Consider the following 27,627-nt stretch of genomic DNA (forward strand, 5'->3'; position numbering starts at 1 on the left):
AAGGTAGTTCTGCATACTAAACCTGGGTTCTTACCTAAGGTAGTTACTAACAAGAATATCAATCAAGAGATTGTTGTTCCATCTCTGTGTCCTAACCCTTCTTCAAAGAAGGAACGACTTTTGCATAATCTGGACGTAGTCCGTGCCCTGAAATTCTATTTGCAGGCAACTAAGGATTTTCGTCAAACTTCTTCCCTGTTTGTCGTTTACTCTGGACAGAGGAGAGGTCAAAAGGCTTTGGCTACCTCTCTCTCTTTTTGGCTTCGTAGCATAATACGATTAGCCTATGAGACTGCTGGACAGCAGCCCCCTGAAAGGATTACAGCTCATTCTACTAGAGCTGTGGCTTCCACCTGGGCCTTTAAAAATGAGGCCTCTGTTGAACAGATTGGCAAGGCTGCGACTTGGTCTTCGCTTCACACTTTTTCAAAATTTTACAAATTTGACACTTTTGCTTCCTCGGAGGCTGTGTTTGGGAGAAAGGTACTTCAGGCAGTGGTTCCTTCTGTTTAATGTTCCTGCCTTGTCCCTCCCTTCATCCGTGTACTTTAGCTTTGGTATTGGTATTCCATAAGTAATGGATGACCCGTGGACTGACTACACTTAACAGGAGAAAACATAATTTATGCTTACCTGATAAATTCCTTTCTCCTGTAGTGTAGTCAGTCCACGGCCCGCCCTGTTTTTACGGCAGGTCTAAATTTTAATTAAACTCCAGTCACCACTGTACCCTATGGTTCCTCCTTTCTCGTATGCTTGGTCGAATGACTGAGTATGACAGGTGAGGGGAGGAGCTATATAGCAAGCTCTGCTGGGTAATTCTCTTGCAGTTTCCTGTTAGGAAGAGAAATATTCCATAAGTAATGGATGACCCGTGGACTGACTACACTACAGGAGAAAGGAATTTATCAGGTAAGCATAAATTATGTTTTTTGGACTCTCGCCACCGATATAAAAGAACATCATTTATGTAAGAACTTACCTTCATTTCTTTCATGGTGGCGAGAGTCCACGAGACCCACCCATTTTTGGGGGTTATGATTTTTATTGTATAAAGCACATTTATCCTCTTCCTCTTTTTTTTATGCTTTAACTCCTTATACACCTCACTAACTTGGCTATACATTAAACTGAGGTATGAGTAAGGTGTGAGGTGTATTTATAGGCATTTGAGGTTTGGGAACTTTGCCCCCTCCTGGTAGGAATGTATATCCCATCAGTAACTAGCTCATGGACTCTCGCCACCATAAAATAAATAAATTTATCAGGTAAGTTCACACATATATATATATATATATATATATATATATATATATATATATATATATATATATACACATATCAGTGTGAGTACCCATGTATAACTAGCATTATTTGATGGACATAAAAAGATTAATAAAGAAAAAAACATTTTAGTAATATTCCAGTAAAATACTATGAGCTGGTGTTGAATAAACTTAAATTACAAATAGAGAGGCTTCATTTCTACTAAGATGCGCTGTTCACAATCACTGAATGACGTAGGATGGGATTCCCAGGATAGCTCAACATGTATGCGTCACACAGGAACACACTCTTACTCAGCCAGGCTGGTTACTAACTAATGCGTGTGCAATTTATCAAAGATGCGTATTAGCTTCACTCATGGACGCCAAATGGCACATATTTAAATTGGTTTGCAGCAGAAACTTGATTAAAAAAACAAATGCACCTCCAGAGCCATGCGGAGCAACAGAGACAAAGATTTACACATAACAGAGGTAATAATAATAGGAATAAATTTAAAAAGTGAATAATGAGTCATGTTTATTTAAAACAATGTTTACATGCTGCTTTCCGGGTGTCTCAAGTTTATCATCACTTTAAGTACCGATAACTGGCCTTTGTCAATGCAACCCGTTTCATTTTATTAAATGTTATGTCTTCACAGTGCTACACAACACATGGATTGGAGCTAACAAGAGTGACCGTGGTTGACTCCACTCTGCAGGTTATTTATGATACATTTGTTAAACCAGATAACGAAATCCTGGATTACAACACCAGGTATGAGAATCTTTATGTACCTATCACAATCTATATTTTTTTAATAACATTCATTTACCTCTACCCATAGTGCAACAGGATTTATTTATTATGTCCATCTACTAATCATTCTTGTACTTGCCTATTCACTATGCCCTTTCAGTTGATTTTGGGTTATGTGCAGTATTACATACACTGGTAACAAACAGAGCAGAGTTATAGTACTTTTGTTATTGGCGGAACATACAATTGTAGAAATAAAGAGAAGCTATAAAGCCATGTTTTGGGACGCATAATCTTAGAATAGTTGATTATCTAAATTTACTTTAGAATGAATATTTATGCATTTTTGCAACATGCCGTGAGTTGCTGACATTACAATTTATGAAGTTTTAAATGAAGAAAGGTTGTTTTATTGCATACACTGAAATAAGAGACAAAGTACACTAGATTTTTCTTTGCAGATGATAGATTTATACAGCATATCTGGGGGTGTTTTTGCTAAAATGTATAGTTTTGCTTATTTGCTTATTACTCCCAACCAAGCCCCCAAAGTTTTAAATGTATACACAAGCAGGAGCCTGTAGACATAAATTCATATACATGGGAGGGGGGAGTGTCTTCTCTTCCTGCTTTCTCAGCCCATTTCAGTGGGTTTCCCAGCCTAACCTCATCAATAGAGCTAATTTGGGAGAGTCTAAGAACGTTTTTAAAAGGTTTTATACTGGATTTGTATACATGTACCTGTGCATATTTTTGTTTATAGTAATGTCTATTACATGCAGTTTTATGAAAATTGGTGTATACTGTCCCTTTAAGTTTGTTTGTGAGCTTAAAGATTGCAAAATGCATATGGTTTCGTATTTCTTGATACCAATCTTAGCATTATAAAACTTATATCCTGCCTATACTGGCCAATATTCACCACATAAATATAGGACTATCAAAATGACTTTGGATAGAACTTACCCATCAGCTAAAACTAAGAACCTATCATTCTGTCTGGTATATTGACAGAGGGCATTTTCCATCTGAGACGCTAATGGGTTGTATGCAGAGCTTTCTATACTTATGTCATACTGAATGTCTAAATGTTGTGTCTTTGTGCCTAGTGGCTTCTTTAGATGTCTGTTTTTGTGCCTGCTTTGCTTACCTATGCATTGTTTCTTCCTTATTCCTGGAATGCAAGATGGTGGCATCTAGGGTTGTGTGATAGCACCTGCATATGCAAGCAACATTAACTATCACGTGATTTGTTGAGCAGACAAAATATTTAAAAATGTACAATGCAGTGCTCATTAATTTTGACATGCTTTCCGGTCAGTGTTGCCTCTGCTTTACTGATTGGTGCCTCTTCTCTCTCATACCATCTCCCTGCCTGTGAGTTTGCAAATTGTGTGAGATTGTGCTGTTCCTCTGAAACCAATAGAAAGACTTACACTGGCACTAATTCATTTCTTTTTAGTATATTTCAGGAGATTGACCTGAGCTCTAAAAGAAATTTGCTCCACCCAAATATCTTCTGCCACCTCAGTAGCCAGAGTGGGGTTATTTCACAAAAATGCATTTATTTCTATAGCATCTGTTAAATATTTGTCTCATTTTATGTTTCTGTGGTTTCTGCTCACTTGTATTATGCTATACCCTGTAATAATACTTTGAAAGTTGACGTTGTATGGTGCTTGTGTTTGGCAAATTTTGGCAAACCACTACTTTTATTCTGTGTATTTCAGGTTTAGTACTTGTAACAATTTTCAAGAGGAGACCTTTTTCTCCTTTAGGGAAGAGGTCCCTGAGTCTACCAATTCGCTGTAAAGATAAAATCACGTAAATTTATATCTGATCTTCTGATGTCCTTTTGTGCATTGGTTTGCTGTCAGCTCTAAGCCAGCAGCAGGATCTTCAAATCAATTATATTTGCGAGGATTCCTAGTTCTGCTTTGACTCAGTATTCCTTAGAGGGGCAGTTTTCATCAAGTTCAAGGAAGAAGGCAACCTAGATCTACAGGGCCTTAAAATAAGCAAGCATGCTGTGCTTATCTGTTCTCCAGCTGTGAGAGTCGTAAGTAGCTTTGATTAGACATATTTGGTTCAGAGCATTATCTGCAGAGGTTACTGCATACAATGTCTTCTAAACTTTTTATTTCCTCGCTTCTTTCAGACTTTCATAAAAGGGAGCCCTTCAAGATTCCCTAAATTCTTCACAAACTTTGCTCCATTCCATTAGATTCTACTCTGGCCATCCAAAAAAGGCAGATTCCCAGCATTTTTTTCTGGTCTCCATAGATTTGCTATCTTTAAATTTCCATTTCTTTCATGTAATTAACAAGAGTCCATGAGCTAGTGACGTATGGGATATACATTCCTACCAGGAGGGGCAAAGTTTCCCAAACCTTTAAATGCCTATAAATACACCCCTCACCACACCCACAAATCAGTTTTACAAACTTTGCCTCCAAGGGAGGTGGTGAAGTAAGTTTGTGCTAGATTCTACGTTGATATGCGCTCCGCAGCAAGTTGGAGCCCGGTTTTCCTCTCAGCGTGCAGTGAATGTCAGAGGGATGTGAAGAGAGTATTGCCTATTGAATGCAGTGATCTCCTTCTACGGGGTCTATTTCATAAGGTTCTCTGTTATCGGTCGTAGAGATTCATCTCTTACCTCCCTTTTCAGATCGACGATATACTCTTATATTTACCATTACCTCTACTGATTCTCGTTTCAGTACTGGTTTGGCTTTCTACAAACATGTAGATGAGTGTCCTGGGGTAAGTAAGTCTTATTTTCTGTGACACTCTAAGCTATGGTTGGGCACTTTATTTATAAAGTTCTAAATATATGTATTCAAACATTTATTTGCCTTCACTCAGAATGTTCAACTTTCCTTATTTTCAGACAGTCAGTTTCATATTTGGGATTATGCATTGAATTATCATATTTTTCTTACCTCAAAAATTTGACTTTTTTCCCTGTGGGCTGTTAGGCTCGCGGGGGCTGAAAATGCTTCATTTTATTGCGTCATTCTTGGCGCGGACTTTTTTGGCGCAAAAATTCTTTTCCGTTTCCGGCGTCATACGTGTCGCCGGAAGTTACGTCATTTTTTGACGTTATTTTGCGCCAAAAATGTCGGCGTTCCGGATGTGGCGTCATTTTTGGCGCCAAAAGCATTTAGGCGCCAAATAATGTGGGCGTCTTATTTGGCGCTAAAAAATATGGGCGTCGCTTTTGTCTCCACATTATTTCAGTCTCATTTTTCATTTGCTTCTGGTTGCTAGAAGCTTGATATTTGGCATTCTTTCCCATTCCTGAAACTGTCTTATAAGGAATTTGATCTATTTTGCTTTATATGTTGTTTTTTCTCTTACATATTGCAAGATGTCTCACGTTGCATCTGAGCCAGAAGATACTACAGGAAAATCACTGCCTGCTGGATCTACCAAAGCTAAGTGTATCTGCTGTAAATTTTTGGTAGCTATTCCTCCAGCTGTTGTTTGTAATAATTGTCATGACAAACTTGTTAAAGCAGATAATATTTCCTTTAGTAATGTACCATTGCCTGTTGCAGTTCCCTCAACATCTAAGGTGCAGAATGTTCCTGATAACATAAGAGATTTTGTTTCTGAATCCATAAAGAAGGCTTTGTCTGTTATTTCTCCTTCTAGTAAACGTAAAAAGTCTTTTAAATCTTCTCTCTCTACAGATGAATTTTTAAATGAACACCATCATTCTGATTCTTTGGACTCTTCTGGTTCAGAGGATTCTATCTCAGAGATTGATGCTGATAAATCTTCATATTTATTTAAGATGGAATTTATTCGCTCTTTACTTAAAGAAGTACTAATTGCTTTAGAAATAGAGGATTCTAGTCCTCTTGATACTAATTCTATACGTTTGGATAAGGTTTTTAAAGCTCCTGCGGTTATTCCAGAAGTTTTTCCTGTTCCTAATGCTATTTCTGCAGTGATTTCCAAAGAATGGGATTAATTGGGTAATTCATTTACTACTCCTAAACGTTTTAAGCAATTTTATCCTGTTCCGCCTGACAGGTTAGAATTTTGGGACAAAATCCCTAAAGTTGATGGGGCTATTTCTACCCTTGCTAAACGTACTACCATTCCTACGTCAGATGGTACCTCGTTTAAGGATCCTTTAGATAGAAAAATTGAATCCTTTCTAAGAAAAGCTTATCTGTGTTCAGGTAATCTTCTTAGACCTGCTATATCATTGGCTGATGTTGCTGCAGCTTCAACTTTTTGGTTGGAAACCCTAGCGCAACAAGTAGCAAATCGTGATTCTCATGATATTATTATTCTTCTTCAGCATGCTAATAATTTTATCTGTGATGCCATTTTTGATATTATTAGAGTTGATGTTAGGTTTATGTCTCTAGCTATCTTAGCCAGAAGAGCTTTATGGCTTAAGACTTGGAATGCTGATATGGCTTCTAAATCAACTCTACTTTCCATTTCTTTCCAGGGAAACAAATTATTTGGTTCTCAGTTGGATTCTATTATTTCAACTGTTACTGGTGGGAAAGGAACTTTTTTACCACAGGATAAAAAATCTAAAGGTAAAAACAGGGCTAACAATCGTTTTCGTTCTTTTCGTTTCAACAAAGAACAAAAGCCTGATCCTTCGTCCTCAGGAGCAGTTTCAGTTTGGAAACCATCTCCAGTCTGGAATAAATCCAAGCCTGCTAGAAAGGCAAAGCCTGCTTCTAAGTTCACATGAAGGTACGGCCCTCATTCCAGTTCAGCTGGTAGGGGGCAGGTTACGTTTTTTCAAAGAAATTTGGATCAATTCTGTTCACAATCTTTGGATTCAGAGCATTATTTCAGAAGGGTACAGAATTGGTTTCAAGATGAGACCTCCTGCAAAGAGATTTTTTCTTTCCCGTGTCCCAGTAAATCCAGTGAAAGCTCAAGCATTTCTGAATTGTGTTTCAGATCTAGAGTTGGCTGGAGTAATTATGCCAGTTCCAGTTCCGGAACAGGGGATGGGGTTTTATTCAAATCTCTTCATTGTACCAAAGAAGGAGAATTCCTTCAGACCAGTTCTGGATCTAAAATTATTGAATCGTTATGTAAGGATACCAACGTTCAAGATGGTAACTGTAAGGACTATATTGCCTTTTGTTCAGCAAGGGAATTATATGTCCACAATAGATTTACAGGATGCATATCTGCATATTCCGATTCATCCAGATCATTTTCAGTTCCTGAGATTCTCTTTTCTAGACAAGCATTACCAATTTGTGGCTCTACCGTTTGGCCTTGCTACAGCTCCAAGAATTTTCACAAAGATTCTCGGTGCCCTTCTGTCTGTAATCAGAGAACAGGGTATTGTGGTATTTCCTTATTTGGACGATATCTTGGTACTTGCTCAGTCTTTACATTTAGCAGAGTCTCATACGAATCGACTTGTGTTGTTTCTTCAAGATCATGGTTGGAGGATCAATTTACCAAAAAGTTCTTTGATTCCTCAAACAAGGGTAACCTTTCTGGGTTTCCAGATAGATTCAGTGTCCATGACTCTGTCTTTAACAGACAAGAGACGTCTAAAATTGATTACAGCTTGTCGAAACCTTCAGTCTCAATCATTCCCTTCGGTAGCCTTATGCATGGAAATTCTAGGTCTTATGACTGCGGCATCGGACGCGATCCCCTTTGCTCGTTTTCACATGCGACCTCTTCAGCTCTGTATGCTGAACCAATGGTGCAGGGATTACACGAAGATATATCAATTAATATCTTTAAAACCGATTGTTCGACACTCTCTAACGTGGTGGACAGATCACCATCGTTTAATTCAGGGGGCTTCTTTTGTTCTTCCGACCTGGACTGTAATTTCAACAGATGCAAGTCTCACAGGTTGGGGAGCTGTGTGGGGATCTCTGACGGCACAGGGAGTTTGGGAATCTCAGGAGGTGAGATTACCGATCAATATTTTGGAACTCCGTGCAATTTTCAGAGCTCTTCAGTTTTGGCCTCTTCTGAAGAATCGTTCATTTGTTTTCAGACAGACAATGTCACAACTGTGGCATACATCAATCATCAAGGAGGGACTCACAGTCCTCTGGCTATGAAAGAAGTATCTCGAATTTTGGTTTGGGCGGAATCCAGCTCCTGTCTAATCTCTGCGGTTCATATCCCAGGTGTAGACAATTGGGAAGCGGATTATCTCAGTCGCCAAACGTTGCATCCGGGCGAATGGTCTCTTCACCCAGAGGTATTTCTTCAGATTGTTCAAATGTGGGGGCTTCCAGAGATAGATCTGATGGCCTCTCATCTAAACAAGAAACTTCCCAGGTATCTGTCCAGATCCCGGGATCCTCAGGCGGAGGCAGTGGATGCATTATCACTTCCTTGGAAGTATCATCCTGCCTATATCTTTCCGCCTCTAGTTCTTCTTCCAAGAGTAATCTCCAAGATTCTGAGGGAATGCTCGTTTGTTCTGCTAATAGCTCCGGCATGACCTCACAGGTTTTGGTATGCGGATCTTGTCCGGATGGCATCTTGCCAACCATGGACTCTTCCGTTAAGACCAGACCTTCTGTCGCAAGGTCCTTTTTTCCATCCGGATCTGAAATCCTTAAATTTAAAGGTATGGAGATTGAACGCTTGATTCTTAGTCAAAGAGGTTTCTCTGACTCTGTGATTGATACTATGTTACAGGCTCGTAAATCTGTATCTAGAGAGATATATTATAGAGTCTGGAAGACTTATATTTCTTGGTGTCTTACTCATCATTTTTCTTGGTATTCTTTTAGAATTCCGAGAATATTACAATTTCTTCAGGATGGTTTAGATAAGGGTTTGTCCGCAAGTTCCTTGAAAGGACAAATCTCTGCTCTTTCTGTTCTTTTTCACAGAAAGATTGCTATTCTTCCTGATATTCATTGTTTTGTACAAGCTTTGGTTCGTATAAAACCTGTCATTAAGTCAATTTCTCCTCCATGGAGTTTGAATTTGGTTCTGGGAGCTCTTCAAGCTCCTCCGTTTGAACCTATGCATTCATTGGACATTAAATTGCTTTCTTGGAAAGTTTTGTTCCTTTTGGCCATCTCTTCTGCCAGAAGAGTTTCTGAATTATCTGCTCTTTCTTGTGAGTCTCCTTTTCTGATTTTTCATCAGGATAAGGCGGTGTTGCGAACTTCTTTTGAATTTTTACCTAAGGTTGTGAATTCCAACAACATTAGTAGAGAAATCGTGGTTCCTTCATTATGTCCTAATCCTAAGAATTCTAAGGAGAAATCGTTACATTCTTTGGATGTTGTTAGAGCTTTGAAATATTATGTTGAAGCTACTAAATCTTTCCGAAAGACTTCTAGTCTATTTGTCATCTTTTCTGGTTCTAGAAAAGGCCAGAAAGCTTCTGCCATTTCTTTGGCATCCTGTTTGAAATCTTTAATTCATCTTGCCTATGTTAAATCGGGTAAGACTCCGCCTCAGAGGATTACAGCTCATTCTACTAGGTCAGTTTCTACTTCCTGGGCGTTTAGGAATGAAGCTTCAGTTGATCAGATTTGCAAAGCAGCGACTTGGTCCTCTTTGCATACTTTTACTAAATTCTACCATTTTGATGTATTCTCTTCTTCTGAAGCAGTTTTTGGTAGAAAGGTACTTCAGGCAGTGGTTTCGGTTTGAATCTTCTGCTTATGTTTTTCATTAAACTTTATTTTGGGTGTGGATTATTTTCAGCAGGAATTGGCTGTCTTTATTTTATCCCTCCCTCTCTAGTGACTCTTGTGTGGAAAGATCCACATCTTGGGTATTCATTATCCCATACGTCACTAGCTCATGGACTCTTGTTAATTACATGAAAGAAAACATAATTTATGTAAGAACTTACCTGATAAATTCATTTCTTTCATATTAACAAGAGTCCATGAGGCCCACCCTTTTTTGTGGTGGTTATGATTTTTTTGTATAAAGCACAATTATTCCAATTCCTTATTTTATATGCTTCGCACTTTTTTCTTATCACCCCACTTCTTGGCTATTCGTTAAACTGATTTGTGGGTGTGGTGAGGGGTGTATTTATAGGCATTTAAAGGTTTGGGAAACTTTGCCCCTCCTGGTAGGAATGTATATCCCATACGTCACTAGCTCATGGACTCTTGTTAATATGAAAGAAATGAATTTATCAGGTAAGTTCTTACATAAATTATGTTTTCTCTTGCAAGATGTATCGAGTCCACGGATTCATCCAATACTTGTGGGATATTCTCCTTCCCAACAGGAAGTGGCAAAGAGCACCCACAGCAGAGCTGTCTATATAGCTCCTCCCCTAACTCCACCCCCCAGTCATTCTCTTTGCCGGCTCTAAGCAATAAGGAAGGGTAAAGTGATTGTGGTGACAAAATATTAGTTTTATTTTCTTCAAGCAAGAGTTTATTTTAAATGGTACCGGTGTGTATTATTTACTCTCAAGCAGAAAAAAGGATTAAGATTTCTGCCTAGAGGATGATGATCTTAGCATTTGTAACTAAGATCCATTGCTGTTCCCACAGAGGCTGATGAGTACAGGAAACTTCAGTTGAGGAATGGTTTTGCAGGCTATGCTGCACTGAGGTATGTTCAGTAATTTTTTTCTAGAAAGACTGTGATATTTCCAGAAAAGGGCTGACAATATCCCCATGAGGGGAAGGGTAAGCTGTAATCAAACACTTGGGTAGTATTTCAAGCTTACATAAGGGCTAAGTTACTCTGCCGGTTGACACTTATATAATAGAGAAAACGTTTTTTGGAGAAATTGGATTAAACGTTTTGGGACTTTTTATTGAGAGGGTTCATTTGGCTTATTTTTGGGATTTACATCCCCCATGGCTGTTTTTAACACTTGAGGTGTCACTTTAAGGCCCAACAGACATCGTGTAAGAGGTGGGTTGGGCCTAATTTCGCGCCTTAGATGCGCAGTTTTTATTCATTTTGGACAGCAAGCTGCAACACTGGAGGGTCCTGAAGCGGTTTTGGGGCCAAAACGAAGCTTTATTACCTCAAATTCAACCCCTAAGGGCAGGTAGGCGCCACAGCAGAGCTGTGGTAAGGTGCTGACTGTATTTATTCCGTTTTTTTTATTCTTGTCAATCCGGTTTGGGTATTAAGGGGTTAATTTCATTTTTTACTGGTGGTGCAACCTTACTAAGGCTTACTACATATACTGTAAAAAATTTAAAGGATTTGGTGCATTTTTAAGCAGTTTTGCATAACGTGTACATGGTTTTTTTTCTCTTAAAGGCACAGTACCGCTTTTTTTAAATTATTTTACATTGAATAAAGTGTTTTCCAAGCTTGCTTGTCTTATTACTAGCCTGTTAAACATGTCTGACATCAAGGAAACTCCTTGTTCAATATGTTTAGAAGCCATTGTGGAACCCCCTCTTAGAATGTGTCCCACTTGTACTGATATGTCTATACATTTTAAAGAGCATATTGTAGCACTTAAAAATGTAGCACTAGAGGATTCTCAGGCAGAAAGAAATGAGGTTATGCCATCTAGTTCTCCCCAAGTGTCACAACCAGTTACGCCCGCACAAGCGACGCCAAGTACTTCTAGTGCGTCTCCCAGAATTTTCACAAAAGTGATTGGATCACTCCTAGCAGTTCTAAGACCACGGGCATAGCAGTGGCGCCTTATCTAGACGACATCTTAATTCAAGCGTCAACTTTCCAACTAGCCAAGTCTCACACGGACATCGTGTTGGCTTTTCTAAGGGCTCATGGGTGGAAGGTGAGCATAAAAAAGCGTTCTCTCTCCCCTCTCACAAGGGTTTTCTTCCTAGGAACTCTGATAGACTTGGTAGAAATGAAAATATTTCTGACGGAGGTCAGGAAATTAAAACTCGTAAACACCTGCCGAGCTCTTCATTCCATTCTGCGGCCGTCAGTGGCTCAGTGTATGGAGGTAATCGGACTTATGGTAGCGGCAATGGAAATAGATTTATCTCCTCAGATAGATCTGGATCAGGAGACCAGAGATTCTCTTCTCTGGTGGTTTTCACAGGTTCACCTGTCTCGGGGAATGTGTTTCCGCAGACCAGAGTGGATCATAGTTACGACAGATGCCAGCCTGCTGGGGTGCAGTCTGGAACTCCCTGAAAACTCAGGGGTTATGGTCTCAGGAGGAGACTCTCCTCCCGATAAACATTCTGGAACTGAGAGCGATATTCAATGCGCTTCAGGCGTGGCCTCAACTGGCTGCGGCCAAATTCATCAGATTTCAGTCGGACAACATCACGACTGTAGCTTATATCAATCATCAAGGGGGAACAAGGAGTTCTCTAGCGATGATAGAGGTTTCCAAAATAATTTGATGGGCAGAGACTCACTCTTGCCATCTTTCAGCAATCCATATCCCAGGAGTAGAGAACTGGGAGGCGGATTTCCTAAGTCGACAGACTTTTCATCCGGGGGAGTGGGAGCTCCATCCGAAGGTGTTTGCCCAACTGATTCGGCTATGGGGTACACCAGAATTAGATATGATGGCATCTCGTCAGAACGCCAAACTTCCTTGTTACGGGTCCAGGTCAAGGGATCCCCAGGCAGTGCTGATAGATGCTCTAGCAATGTCCTGGTCATTCAACCTGGCCTATGTGTTTCCACCATTCCCTCTTCTTCCTCGTCTGATTGCCAGAATCAAGCACGAGAGAGCTTTGGTGATTCTGATAGCACCTGCGTAGCCACGCAGGACTTGGTATGCAGACCTGGTGGACATGTCATCCGTCCCACCATGAACTCTGCCGCTGAGGCAGGACCTTCTGATTCAAGGTCCATTCAAGCATCCAAACCTACGTTCTCTGCGTTTGACTGCTTGGAGATTGAACGCTTGATTTTAGCAAAGCGTGGTTTCTCTGAATCGGTCATTGATACCTTGATTCAGGCTTGAAAGCCTGTCACCAGAAAAATCTATCATAAGATATGGCGTAAATATCTTTACTGGTGTGATTCCAAGGGTTACTTATGGAGTAAGATCAGGATTCCTAGGCTATTAGCTTTTCTCCAAGAAGGATTTCTAGAAAGGATTATCAGCTAGTTCCTTAAAGGGACAAATATCTGCTTTGTCTATCCTTTTACACAAGCGTCTGGCAGATGTCCCAGACGTTCAGGCGTTTTGTCAGGCTTTAGTTAGAATAAAGCCTGTGTTTAAACCTGTTGCTCCGCCAGGGAGTTTAAATTTGGTTCTTAAAGTTCTTCAAGGGGTTCCATTTGAACCTATGCATTCCATAGATATTAAGCTTTTATCTTGGAAAGTTCTGTTTTTGGTAGCTATCTCTTCGGCTCGAAGAGTTTCTGAGTTATCTGCTTTACAGTGTGACTCCCCTTATCTTGTTTTTACATGCGGATAAGGTGGTTTTGCGTACCAAACCTGGGTTTCTTCCTAAGGTTGTTTCTAATAGGAATATCAATCAGGAAATTGTTGTTCCTTCTCTGTGTCCTAATCCTTCCAAGAAGGAACGTCTGTTATACAACCTAGATGTGGTTTGTGCTTTAAAAGTTCTACTTACAAGCAACTAAAGATTTCCGTCAATCATCTTCATTGTTTGTTGTCTATTCTGGAAAGCGGAGAGGTCAAAAGGCTACGGCAACCTCTTTCTTTTTGGCTGAAAAGCATCATCCGTTTGGCTTACGAGACTGCTGGCCAGCAGGCTCCTGAAAGAATTACTGCTCACTCTACTAGAGTAGTGGCTTCCACATGGGCTTTTAAAAATGAGGCTTCTGTTGAAAAGATTTGTAAGGCGGCGACTTGGTCTTCACTTCATACTTTTTTCCAAATTTGATACTTTTGTTTCTTTGGAGGCTATTTTTGGGAGAAAGGTTCTACAAGCAGTGGTGCCTTCCGTTTAGGTACCTGTCTTGTCCCTCCCTTCATCCGTGTCCTAAAGCTTTGGTATTGGTATCCCAATCCCACAAGTATTGAATGAATCCGTGGACTCGATACATCTTGCAAGAGAAAACAGAATTTATGCTTACCTGATAAATTTCTTTCTCTTGCGATGTATCAAGTCCACGGCCCGCCCTGTCTATTTAAGACAGGTAGTATATTTTATAAAAAACCTCAGTCACCTCTGCACCCTATAGTTTCTCCTTTTTCTTCCTAGCCTTCGGTCAAATGACTGGGGGGTGGAGTTAGGGGAGGAGCTATATAGACAGCTCTGCTGTGGGTGCTCTCTTTGCCACTTTCTGTTGGGAAGGAGAATATCCCACAAGTATTGGATGAATCTGTGGACTCGATACATCGCAAGAGAGAGAAACTTATCAGGTAAGCATAAATTCTGTTTTTATTAGTCCTTTAATTTGTGAGGTGTCAGAAGAAAGCATTTTGTGAGCCTGCCATTCTGCTTGTCTACATCTCCAAGAACTGTTAATACACAGTTCCCAATAACTCTTAATGAAAAGCTTGAAGAAAATGGACTACAAATCTTTCATTATGTGAACAACTTTCTTTTGGTCATCTTCAGTTGTAAATAATAGATTTGTTCAAATGATCTAGCTCTCCCCTAGCAGGCAAAAAGTATTGTTTACATGCACCAGTATTGGATGACTCCTACAAATCTGAACATGTTCTTCCTGAGGAAATAATCACTTTTCAAATAATTTATTTTTAAAGACACGATGAGTCCACGGATTTCATCTTTACTTGTGGGAATATTCACCTCCGGGTCAGCAGGCGGAGGCAAAGAGCACCACAGCAGAGCTGTTAAATAGCTCCTCCCTTCCCTCCCACTTCAGTGATTCTCTTTGCCTACATTAGTGATAGGAAGAGGTAAAGTGAGGTGTTAGATTAGATTCTTCAATCAAGAGTTTATTATATTTAAAGTAGTGCCAGAGTGTGCTGCTTTGTTCTAGGGTGTAGCCGTAGTCCATGTCAGTCTCTACAGTAGAGCTTTTGGTGTCCTTGAAAGGACAAATCTCTGCTCTTTCTGTTCTGTTTCACAGAAAGATTGCTTATCTTCCTGATATTCATTATTTTGTTCAGGCTTTGGTTCGTATCAAGCCTGTCATTAAGCCAATTTCTCCTCCTTGGAGTCTTAATTTGGTTTTGAGGGCTTTACAGGCTCCTCCGTTTGAGCCTATGCATTCTTTGGACATTAAATTACTTTCTTGGAAAGTATTGTTCCTTTTGGCCATCTCTTCAGCTAGAAGAGTTTTCTGAATTATCTGCTCTTTCTTGTGAGTCTCCTTTTCTGATTTTTCATCAGGATAAGGCAGTTTTGCGGACTTCATTTAAATTTTTACCTAAAGTTGTGAATTCCAACAATATTAGTAGAGAAATTGTTGTCCCTTCCTTGTGTCCTAATCCTAAGAATTCTCTGGAGAGATCTTTACATTCTTTGGATGTGGTAAGAGCTTTGAAATATGTTAAAGCTAATAAAGATTTTATAAAGACTTCTAGTCTATTTGTTATCTTTTCTGGTTCTAGGAAAGGTCAGAAGGCTTCTGCCATTTCTTTGGTATCTTGGTTAAAGCTTTTTGATTCGTCATGCTTATTTGGAGTCGGGTAAATCCCCGCCTCAGAGGATTACGGCTCGTTCTACTAGGTCAGTTTCTACTTCCTGGGCTTTTAAAAATGAAGCTTCTGTTGGATTTGCAAAGCAGCAACTTGGTCTTCTTTGCATACTTTTACTAAATTCTACCATTTTGATGTTTTCTCTTCTTCAGAAGCAGTTTTTGGTAGAAAAGTACTTCAGGCAGCTGTTTCAGTTTGATTCTTCTGCTTATAATTACAGTTTTTTTCATTATAAGATTAAAACTTTTGATTTGGGTTGTGGATTAATTTTTCAGCGGAATTGGCTGTCTTTATTTTTATCCCTCCCTCTCTAGTGACTCTTGCGTGGAAGTTCCACATCTTGGGTATTTGCTATCCCATACGTCACTAGCTCATGGACTCTTGCCAATTACATGAAAGAAAACATAATTTATGTAAGAACTTACCTGATAAATTCATTTCTTTCATATTAGCAAGAGTCCATGAGGCCCACCCTTTTTGTGGTGGTTATGATTTTTTTTGTATAAAGCACAATTATTCCAATTCCTTGTTCATGCTTTCGCTCCTTTCTTATCACCCCACTTCTTGGCTATTCGTTAAACTGAATTGTGGTGGGGGTGTATTTATAGGCATTTTGAGGTTTGGGAAACTTTGCCCCTCCTGGTAGGAATGTATATCCCATACGTCACTAGCTCATGGACTCTTGCCAATATGAAATAAATGAATTTATCAGGTAAGTTCTTACATAAATTATGTTTTTCTGTAGTCCGGTTGCCTGTTTGTTTGATTCAGTGACAGGCAGAGTCCTATGCATATTTAGCTGAGGTCTGGGATTTTTTGTATTTCCCTGGGCAAACTTAAAACAGTGTGTTTAGCAAAGGGTGAATAGGGTTGATGTTAATGGGTTCATAAAAATAACGTTAGGACGTTATATTTGTTATTTAAAGAGACAGTTACTTTTATTTTGGTGTTTAATCTTATTAATTAAAATGTGAATAAGGTTGTCACATACACTTATGACCTTCACCCTATGTATATCCATTGTTAATGAATTGATTTAAAACATTAGGGCGTTTCCTTAGTTATTTCAAAGGGTGAATAGAGTTGTTACATACTCTTTGTGTTCACACCCAGTATATCCAATGTTAATGGATTAATTTATAATATTTGGATGGTTTCCTTTGTTATTTAAAGAGACAGTACCTCTGGTTATGGTGTTCAATTCTATGGATTACCATGTGAATAAGGATGTTTTTTACATTTATGCCCTTTATACTATTGCAAAAACGTTTCTGCCTCATATGTGCGTACAGCTGCAATTCAGAGATAAGCCTTTTATTAGAGCCAACATTGTCTTGATTGTTGTAAGAAACATTCGGACAAAGGTTTTTTTATACCCGCTGCCTTCTCCTCAAGTGTCCTATATATAAAAAAAAAAATTAAAAGAAAAGAATTAGCGTCCATTCTTTCAGTGCCCTGCGTTTTCCTCCACGACTCCCCTGGAGTTATTTTGCAAGACATTGTTTCCCGCTAGTGTGAAGCGGTTGCGAGTGCGTTGTCATCTTTTCCCATGCTGCAGGGAGAGCGCAAAAGGAAAAATAAATATTCAGTGAGCGAGGTTCCCGTCACGGTTGTTACTATCTCAAGGTCCCCTCCCAAACGTAAGGGACAGGATACTTCGGTAGTATCTGAGGATAAAATCTCAGTTTCTGTCAGTATAATTCCTCCTGCTGATACTGAAGTTATATTTTTCAGGTCTAAGCTAGAACACCTCTGTCTGTTACTTAAGGAGGTTTTAGCTACTCAGGAAGACAAAGATAGCATGGGGGTTGTTAAGATTAGGTCGTATCAAGATCAATGCTATGGAATGGGAGAGAAGGTAACCTTTTTCTCTTCTCCATTTCCAAGGTTTAGAAGAGTTTTTTACTCATAGCGGACTCTTCATGAAGTTCCGTCAGTTGGGACCCAGGGTGGAAGGGACAATTTCCATGCTAGACTGGAGTCCTATTTCCATAGAGGATAGTTGTTCCTTTAAGGTTTCTAGGGGTAACAGTTAGAGGGGTTGCTCAATATTGGCAACCTATGACTTGTCTACCGCCAATCTTTTTTTGAATACTCCAGATCCTGTTTGATTTCAGCAGTTGAGCAGGTCCAGGCTTGGTAAATACCTGGAAGCTAACCGCCTGAGAACATCAGGTGCGGTGGGCTTATGGTTCATACTTTGGCTGGTCACATTCGAACATTCCAGGTAACATAAGGGCCTTTCAGTCGGTCATTTTCTTTCTTACAGATGCTTCCCTTCAAGTATTTAGCGGGAAACTAAGATTTCAGACTTACCATAGTGATGCACGTTTTGGTTAAACTTTCCTTTAATTCCTTTCAAGATTTCAAGGGAATTGTTCTATTTCTTCCTCTGAGCAGGAGGGAGGTTTTGACCTGAGGTAAGGTGGCCTTACTCTGGGTAGGAGACCTTTCCGACCTGGGAGAGTGAGTTCCTGTTTCGATTCAGGAACGGAGTTTGAGATTTTATCCTAATCTCGTAGTGGTTCTAGGGAACCTTCAGTACTATGTTACATCTTAAGAATCTAATAAAATTTTAGACGTCCAATATTTTAATCAAATTCCTAAGGGTACCGTCCTTCAAGGTGGAAATTATTCGTTCAAATTTTATTTTGATCCAAGAGGATCGTTTTATGAAGGTGGATTTTAAGCAATCGTGCTTGCATTTGCACATTCTCAGACAAGCATCCAATTGTGGCTTTGTCTGTCGGCCTTGTCACAGCTCCCAGAATTTTCTAGTTGGAGTCTGGGTTTGTTTGGCGGTGCTCGCTTACAGGGCATTGCTGGGGCGCCTTTTCTAGGAGACAATCTAGTCCAGGCACAATCTTTTTCAAGCAAGATTACATATGGGAATGTTACCTCTGTAATTATCTTGTATCTAAGCTTCTGCTGACTGCCCCTTTATTTCAGTTCATGACAGACATGCAGTTTAGCCAATCAGTTCTCACTCCTAGGTCACTTTACGTGCATGAGCTCAATGTTATCTATATGAAACACGTGAACTAATGCCCTCTAGTGGTCAAAATGTATTCAGATTAGAGGCAGTCTTCAAGGTCTAAGAAATTAGCATATGAACCTCCTAGGTTTAGCTTTCAGTAATAATGTGCGCTCAGATCTAGGCTATCTGGGGATATGTTGAATGTACCTGTTTTATGCAATAGCTGCACAGTTATATATTTTTATGTATATTATTGTCTTTTGCTACCATGTGTTCAATGGAGTTTTGCCTCTGTCCTTGGAGATAATTGGATTACTTCCCAATTATCTCCAGGATAGAAGACTCTGTGGAACTGGTTTTGAACAGAAAAGCCATGGTTCATTTGGTCACAAAGGAAACTGTATTTCTCTGCCTGTGATAATTACATTAACCCATTGTGTAAGGTAATTGTATCACAGGCAGAGGGGAGGATTTTGTAACCCATTGTGTAAGGTAATTGTATCACAGGCAGAGGGGAGGATTTTGTAACCCATTGTATCACATGCAGAGGGGAGGATTTTGTGTGGGAGTGTCTGAGAGTATTGGATGTGTTTATTGGTTGTTTTACAAAACCCTGTGGGTGGTTCTAATGTGTAAGAATGTGTATATAAGAATAATAAACCCACAGCTCTGGCTGTTCACTGTTTTATCCTCAAGACGGAGCTTGGTCTCGGGTTTGGGGGTGGGGGGTGCTACTTTGAATTATTCTTTTGCCTGTTCCAGGAGAGAAGGATTTTGTGTATTTTCCCTGTTCGGTGTATTAATTGGGTTCATGTGTTGCTATTCCCGTATTAAGGGCATCTTTCATCTGGTATTAACCCTCGATATCCGGGCTATACCGTAACATAAGTTATCTTGGAAAGTTTTGTTTCTGGTTGCTATTTCTTCTGCTCGTAGAGTGATTGCAGTATGAGTCTCCTTACCTTATTTTTCATTCAGATAAGGTAATTTTACGTACTAAATTAGGATTTCTTCCTAAAGTAGTTTCTAATCGGAACATTAATCAGGAGATTGTTGTTCCTTCCTTGTGTCCTAATCCTACCTCTCAGAAAGAAACGGCTTCTACACAATTTTGACGTGGTTTGTGCCTTAAAGTTTTACCTGCAGGTGACTAAGGATTTTCGTCAGTCTTCTGCCTTGTTTGTGGTTTTCTCAGGGAAACGAAAGGGACAGAAAGCTACAGCTACTTTCTTTTTGGCTGAGGAGTATCATACATTTTGCTTATAAAACTGCTGGGCAGCAGCCTCCAGAGAGAGTTACGACTCATTCCATGAAGGCTGTTGCTTCCTCATGGGCATTCAAGAATGAAGCTTCTGTGGAACAGATTTGCAAGGCCGCAATTTGGTCCTCTCTTCACACTTTTTCAAAGTTCTACAAATTTGACATTTTGCTTCGGCTGAGGCCACTTTTGGGAGAAAGGTTCTTCAAGCAGTGGTGCCTTCCGTTTAGGTTCCCTGTCTTGTCCCTCCCGTATCATCTGTGTACTCTAGCTTGGGTATTGATTCCCAATAGTAATTAGATGATCCGTGGACTCATGGTGTCATTAAAAAGAAAAGGAAATTTATGCTTACCTGATGTATTTCTTTTTTTGACACGATGAGTCCACGGCCCGCCCTGTTTTGATAGACAGGTTTTGGTTTATTATAAACTTCAGACACCTCTGCACCGTGTTGCTTCCTTCCTTTCTTTCCTTTACTTCGGTTGAATGACTGGGTTGGGAGGGAAGGGAGGTGATATTTAACAGCTTTGCTGTGGTGCTCTTTGCCGCCTCCTGCTGGGCAGGAGGGATATTCCCTATAGTAATTAGATGATCCGTGGACTCGTGTAAAAAAAGAAATACATTTATCAGGTAAGCATAAATTTCCTTTTTTGTTTCAGAGCATTCATTTTCTAAGGAGAATGTTGTTCAGGAGTCTCCTTTTCAAGCTTTTTTGGCCACTTGGGATGGTTAGTTCCAGGGTAAGGTTCCGGAGCTATTATGCACCCAGACCTGTTTCTCCCTAAGATTTCTGCTTTATGAGGCTTCGCTCCTTCTTCCTGACCCAGTCTTGGGTTGTTTTGGAATCCTGGATCTCAGGTTTGGTCGGTGTTCCATGGTAATGGGAACTTGGGCTATGTCCTTGCTCAGTCTACCTGACCGGGTCATGGTTGGCCTGGTTTTACGAGTGGCGTGGCCTCTTCTCTGTTTGGGACCGTGTGAGCTGGGCCTTTAAATGCCTGGAGTTGTTCTCTTCGTCTTAAGGGATTCTTTTGTTTATCCTTGGTTCTCCTTTGTGTTGTCCCTTTGGTGGCTTTAGGCTGGTTTTACATTTATCTATGGAGTGATGGTGGGGCACCGTTTGTTGGGCAACAGTGTCTTTTGGAGGCCTGTTGGCTCAGTCGAGTCCGTTCACGGTCTCTTGTTTGGCTCTGGACTAGCTGTGAGTCAGTGTCACTGGGGCTTTTTCTTTCAAATTTTTCTAAGCTTCAGTGAAGCAGGATTTTTTTTATTGGGTTGTGGTTCAGGCCTGGTGCCCTCAGTTTGTGCCGCCTATTGTACCCTCCTGTCTTGGCATTCAATGTCCTCTGTAGCTTGGGTATTAATTTCCCAAAAGTAATGAATGCAGCTGTGGACTCTTTCCATTTAAGAAGAAAAACATAAATTATGCTTACCTGATGATAATTTTCTTTTCTTCTGATGGAAAGAGTCCACAGCTCCCCATCCGTATTTTATGTGGGTGTCCTTATGTTCTTCTGGCACCTTTTCACCCTGATATTTCTTCTACTGTTCCTTGTTCCTCGACAGAATGACTGGGGGATGAGGGGAGTGGGAGGAGTAGTTGAGCCTTTGGCTGGGGTGTCTTTGCTGCCTCCTGGTGGCCAGGTTCTTATTTCCCAAAAGTAATGAATGCAGCTGTGGACTTTTTCCATCAGAAGAAGAAAAAATTATCCGGTAAGGATAATTTGTTTTTGTCCCTCCCTTATTCCGTGTCTTCTAGCTTGGGTATTGATTCCTTATAGTAATTATGAAGATCCGTGGACTCACCGTGTCAAGAAAGAAACAAATTTATCAGGTAAGTATAAATTTTCTTTCCATATGTTATAGGTTGTGGTCTCTCGCCACCATGAAAGAAATTAATTTATCAGGTAAGATATATAAATTGTTTTCTTCATGTTGAATGAATACTATTTGGGGTCATTCAACACCTGTTTTTTAATTGGTTTGTTTCCCACCTCTTACCTATTAATTTTTCTTTTTTCTTTCTAAATCTTTTCTTTCATGCTCTGCATCTCCTTGGGTGGCTCTTCTGCTTTCCCAAGGGAAAAAAAGCCGATGCAGACTATCTGGTACCAGGAAAAACTTCAATTAGCTGCCTCAACATACATGCTAGGTCTTTTTTCTTCTTAAATGGAAAGAGTCCACAGCTGCATTCATTACTTTTGGGAAATAAGAACTTGGCCACCAGGAGGAGGCAAAGACAAACCAGCCAAAGGCTTAAATACTCCTCCCACTCCCCTCATCCCCCAGTCATTCTTTGCCTTTCGTCCCAGGAGAAGTGTCAGAATTTTTGTTTTTTGTCTTATGGAGGGTAGTACTCTTCAGCATGGGACAGGAGTTTTAAGTAGTACTGTCAGTCTCTCAGTGAGGGCTTGGATGAAAGTTAGAGTCCGGAGAGGCAGGGAGAATCTTTCTGCGAAACCATCCCGACTCAGATTGCAGCTCCTCAAGCAATCGGCGTTATCGAACGTCGCTCCGCTGCCTGCTTTCTTCTCTCTAGTCCATGGCGGAGGCAATGCTACTATCCGTCACACTTGAAAGGCCTGTTCCACGGCGTAGATTCCGGTAAGATTGTTTCATTTTACTTTATTCATCAATGTACTGTAATGTGAATGTTTTCCCAAGAGGCTACCACCTTCCGGGTCTAACTTATCTTAAGGGTCTCAGTGAGTCTCTTGTAGTATGTGATTCAACCTGCTTATGTGTGATGTTTATGGGCTCGTGGTTTGGAACATTGAGGCCTTTGGAAGTGAAGCGGCTTTTTGGTTGGGCGCGCTTTTTTGGACTGTTCACCTCGTTTTCGGGCGTGGTTACGTTACGTTTCCATTTCCGCATTCCCTACCGTGTTGCGAAGGAAATGTTCTAGTCTGCAGTGGTCTGTTCATAGGAGGTTGTGTGTGCCCCAGCCATTGGGGGTGTCTGGTGCCGTTTTTGTTTTTACTACTTTAGTCCATATTTATATATCCTCTATCCAGTTATGGAGGATTCTGATGCTGAGACTGTGCTAATTTCTTTAAGACACGATGAGTCCACGGATCATCTTAATTACTAATGGGATATTCACCTCATGGTCAGCAGGAGGCGGCAAAGAGCACCACAGCAGAGCTATTAAATAGCTCCTCCCTTCCCTCCCACTCCAGTCATTCTCTTTGCCTACGTTAGTGATAGGAAGTGGCAAAGTGAGGTGTTTAGTATAGATTCTTCAATCAAGAGTTTTATTTTTAAAGTAGTGCAAGATTGTGCTGTTTAGTATAGATTCTTCAATCAAGAGTTTTATTTTTGAAGTAGTGCAAGATTGTGCTGCTTTGTTCTAGGGTATAGCCGTAGTCCATATCAGTCTCTTCAGTAGAGCTTTTGGTAGCTTTAGAGCAATGGGAACTTGTGGGACATAATTCTCACTGCGCCTCCCATAGATGTTATGCTGCCCTGTTTGTAAAAGTCTGAGGGAGAAATACTTAGTACTTTTTTTTTTTTGTTCCACATGCCAATGTGAGGAAGAGGACCTCGCAAACCGGGTGAGCTGCCTTCCTGCCAGGCAGATTTCTAAGGTAAGTGCTAAATTTAATTTTCTGGAAAGATACATACACAGAAAAAATTGGCACTTTATATACTCTACATTGGACACTAGATGTTATTGGGCAGTGAATGCAGGCACTGGAGGACGCAGGGAGGTGGCTTTGTTTTTTATTTTTTATGTTTTAGCATATTTGCGACTCCCAACGGCTTATTTCACTTTGCAGCAGTCTGGAAGGTTTAACCTGTTTTGTACATGAGATACATGTTAATGTGGTAAGCAGGTTAGGGGCAATTCTACTCCTGTTGTCTGTCTTTTAATTTACTAGCAAACCGGGAGGTTTGTCTACGTTTAGGTATTTCCATGTTGTTAACTATGCATACAGATATGCTGCAAGAGCGCGGCTTCTGCTTACATTTTAGCCGCCCGGGAGGTTTAGCTGGAGACGCCCACGATGGTCGGGGTTTAGATACGCGCTATTGTTTGTGCGCTCTTTTGTCTCATTCCCGGTGAATCAGTGATTTCCTGTGGCCCAGATGCCTTCTCTGCTGCGCTGTGACGATGTAGCGGAGAGGCTTCTAGTTCTTTACAGATATAGCATTGAGTGCTGCGGATGCCTTCTCTGCTGCGCTGTGAATCACGCAGCAGAGAGGCTTCTCATAATCAGTACGTCTCAAGTATTTGAGTACTGCGGATGCCTTCTCTGCTGCCTTGTGAGCCGGCAGCAGAGAGGCTTCTCTCACAGAACGAAACAAGTTTTTTTGGGTAGTCTGGAAGCCGTCTCTGCTGTATAGCAGAAAGGCTTTACACGCAATACAAAATTTGTGCTTACAGTAGTCAAGACTACTATTTGTTAGTGTTTCATCTGAAGTCTAGATGAGGTTGGGGGTTTCTGTATATTCCCTAAAGAATCTTTATTTGTTAAAAATAAAGCAGTGAATTTAACATTTAAAGACACAGTACCAGCTAAGCAAATTGCTTATTCAGCTGGTACAAGAGGCCTTTCTCCATATTAATTAGTATATTCAATGTTAAGGGAACAAGGTTAGGACTTTTCCTTTATCTTTTAAGGTGATGATATTCAATTTTATTTAATAAAAGGTGAATAAGGATGTTATTTACATGTTATGTCTTAAACTTAATACATGGGAAACAGAAAGTCGTCTTGTCGTTCTACAGAAGTATTTTTTTTTTTACAGATAATAAAAAAATAAAAACAAATTTCAGAACCAACATTGCCTTGGATGTTTCAGAAGCATTCTGACAATGTTCAATATTTCTTTCATGTAATTAGCAAGAGTCCATGAGCTAGTGACGTATGGGATACACATTCCTACCAGGAGGAGCAAAGTTTCCCAAACCTTAAAATGCCTATAAATACACCCCTCACCACACCCACAATTCCGTTTTACAAACTTTGCCTCCCATGGAGGTGGTGAAGTAAGTTTGTGCTAGATTCTACGTTGATATGCGCTTCTCAGCAGGTTGAAGCCCGGTTTTCCTGAGTGCATTGAATGTCAGAGGGATGTGAAGAGAGTATTGCCTATTTGAATTCAATGGTCTTCCTCTAGGGGATCTATTTCATAGGTTCTCTGTTATCGGTCGTAGAGATTTCTCCTACCTCCCTTTTCAGATCGACGATATACTCTTATATACCATTACCTCTACTGATTCTCGTTTCAGTACTGGTTTGGCTATCTACTATATGTAGATGAGTGTCTTAGGGTAAGTAAGTCTTATTTCTATTTATGACACTCAAAGCTATGGTGGGCACTTTATATGTAAAGTTCTAAATACAGTATATGTGTTTAAACTTATATTTGCCATGATTCAGGATATTCAGTATTCCTTCATTCAGACTGTCAGTTTCATTTTGGGAAAATGCATATAAATTTCATATTTCTTACCTTCAATTTTCAATTGACTTTTTTTTCAAAATTGCGGGCTGTTAGGCTCGCGGGTGCAGAAAATGCTTCTATTTATTGTGTCATTTTTGGTGCGAGACGTTTTTGGCGCAAAAATTTCATCCGTTTTTTCGTAATTGCGTCATGTTTGACGTATGTGTAATGCGGACGTTTTTTTGGCGCCAAAAAATATGGGCATCGTTCTTGGCGCCAAAATATGTGGGCGTCATTCTTGGCGCCAGTTTTTTTCACATTATTTCAGTCTCACTTTTCAGTTGCTTCTGGTTTTCTAGAAGCTTGTTTCATTTTGCATTTTTTCCCATTCCTGAAACTGTCATTTAAGGAATTTGATAATTTTGCTTTATATGTTGTTTTCTCTTGTTAAGTGTATCCAGTCCACGGATCATCCATTACTTGTGGGATATTCTCCTTCCCAACAGGAAGTTGCAAGAGGATCACCCACAGCAGAGCTGCTATATAGCTCCTCCCCTCACTGCCATATCCAGTCATTCTCTTGCAACTCTCAACTAAGATGGAGCTCATAAGAGGACTGTGGTGTTTTATACTTAGTTTATTTCTTCAATCAAAAGTTTGTTATTTTTAAATGGTACCGGAGTGTACTGTTTATCTCAGGCAGTATTTAGAAGAAGAATCTGCCTGCGTTTTCTATGATCTTAGCAGAAGTAACAAAGATCCTTTGCTGTTCTCACATATTCTGAGGAGTGAGGTAACTTCAGAGGGGGAATAGCGTGCAGGTTTTCCTGCAATAAGGTATGTGCAGTTAAAATATTTTTCTAGGGATGGAATTTGCTAGAAAATGCTGCTGATACCGAAGTAATGTAAGTAAAGCCTTAAATGCAGTGATAGCGACTGGTATCAGGCTTATTAATAGAGATACATACTCTTATAAAAGTGTATTTTAAAACGTTTGCTGGCATGTTTAATCGTTTTTTACATATGTTTGGTGATAAAACTTATTGGGGCCTAGTTTTTTTTACATGGCTGGCTTGAATTTTGCCTAGAAACAGTTCCCTGAGGCTTCCCACTGTTGTAATATGAGTGGGAGGGGCCTATTTTGGCGGGTTTTTTTGCACAGCAAAAATTACAGACACAGACATCCAGCTTCTTCCTGCATGATCTAGGACTTCTCTGAAGGGCTCAAAAGGCTTCAAAAGTTGTATTGAGGGAGGTAAAAAGAGCTGTGGCAGTTGTTGTGACTGCTTAAAAAAAGTTTTTGTCATTTGTTATTCCGTTTTTGGTATTAAGGGGTTAATCATCCATTTGCAAGTGGGTGCAATGCTCTGCTAACTTATTACTTACACTGTAAAAATTTCGTTAGTGTAACTGCATTTTTTCACTGTTATTTCAAAATTTGGGAAAATTTGTGTTTCTTAAAGGCGCAGTAAAGTTTTTTTATATTGCTTGTAAACTTGTTTTAAAGTGTTTTCCAAGCTTGCTAGTCTCATTGCTAGTCTGTTTAAACATGTCTGACACAGAGGAACCTACTTGTTCATTATGTTTGAAAGCCATGGTGGAGCCCCATAGGAGAATGTGTACTAAATGTATTGATTTCACCTTAAACAGTAAAGATCAGTCTTTATCTATAAAAGAATTATCACCAGAGGGTTCTGTCGAGGGGGAAGTTATGCCGACTAACTCTCCCCACGTGTCAGACCCTTCGCCTCCCGCTCAGGGGACGCGCGCTAATATGGCGCCAATTACATCAGGGACGCCCATAGCGATTACCTTGCAGGACATGGCTGCAATCATGAATAATACCCTGTCAGAGGTATTATCTAGATTGCCTGAATTAAGAGGCAAGCGCGATAGCTCTGGGGTTAGGAGAGATACAGAGCGCGCAAATGCTGTTAGAGCCATGTCTGATACTGCGTCACAGTATGCAGAACATGAGGACGGAGAGCTTCAGTCTGTGGGTGACATCTCTGACTCGGGGAAACCTGATTCAGAGATTTCTAATTTTAAATTTAAGCTTGAGAACCTCCGTGTATTGCTTGGGGAGGTATTAGCTGCTCTGAATGACTGTAACACAGTTGCAATTCCAGAGAAATTGTGTAGGCTGGATAGATACTATGCGGTGCCGGTGTGTACTGACGTTTTTCCTATACCTAAAAGGCTTACAGAAATTATTAGCAAGGAGTGGGATAGACCCGGTGTGCCCTTTTCCCCACCTCCTATATTTAGAAAAATGTTTCCAATAGACGCCACTACACGGGACTTATGGCAGACGGTCCCTAAGGTGGAGGGAGCAGTTTCTACTTTAGCAAAGCGTACCACTATCCCGGTTGAGGACAGTTGTGCTTTTTCAGATCCAATGGATAAAAAATTGGAGGGTTACCTTGAGAAAATGTTTATTCAACAAGGTTTTATTTTACAGCCCCTTGC

The 27,627-nt window shown here is 40.2% G+C and overlaps 1 protein-coding gene across 1 annotated transcript in view; it reads left to right on the forward strand.

Moving 5' to 3' along the window:
- LOC128647210 (RNA exonuclease 1 homolog) overlaps nt 1-27,627 on the forward strand; it is a 681,669-nt gene that overhangs the window by 506,505 nt on the left and 147,537 nt on the right. The window contains exon 18 of the mRNA XM_053699994.1: nt 1,931-2,046. Coding sequence (XP_053555969.1) covers nt 1,931-2,046 — 116 coding nt within the window. The remainder of the gene's footprint in view (nt 1-1,930; nt 2,047-27,627) is intronic.

The sequence above is a fragment of the Bombina bombina genome, chromosome 2 (assembly GCF_027579735.1).
Source record: "Bombina bombina isolate aBomBom1 chromosome 2, aBomBom1.pri, whole genome shotgun sequence".
Classification (NCBI taxonomy): domain Eukaryota; kingdom Metazoa; phylum Chordata; class Amphibia; order Anura; family Bombinatoridae; genus Bombina; species Bombina bombina.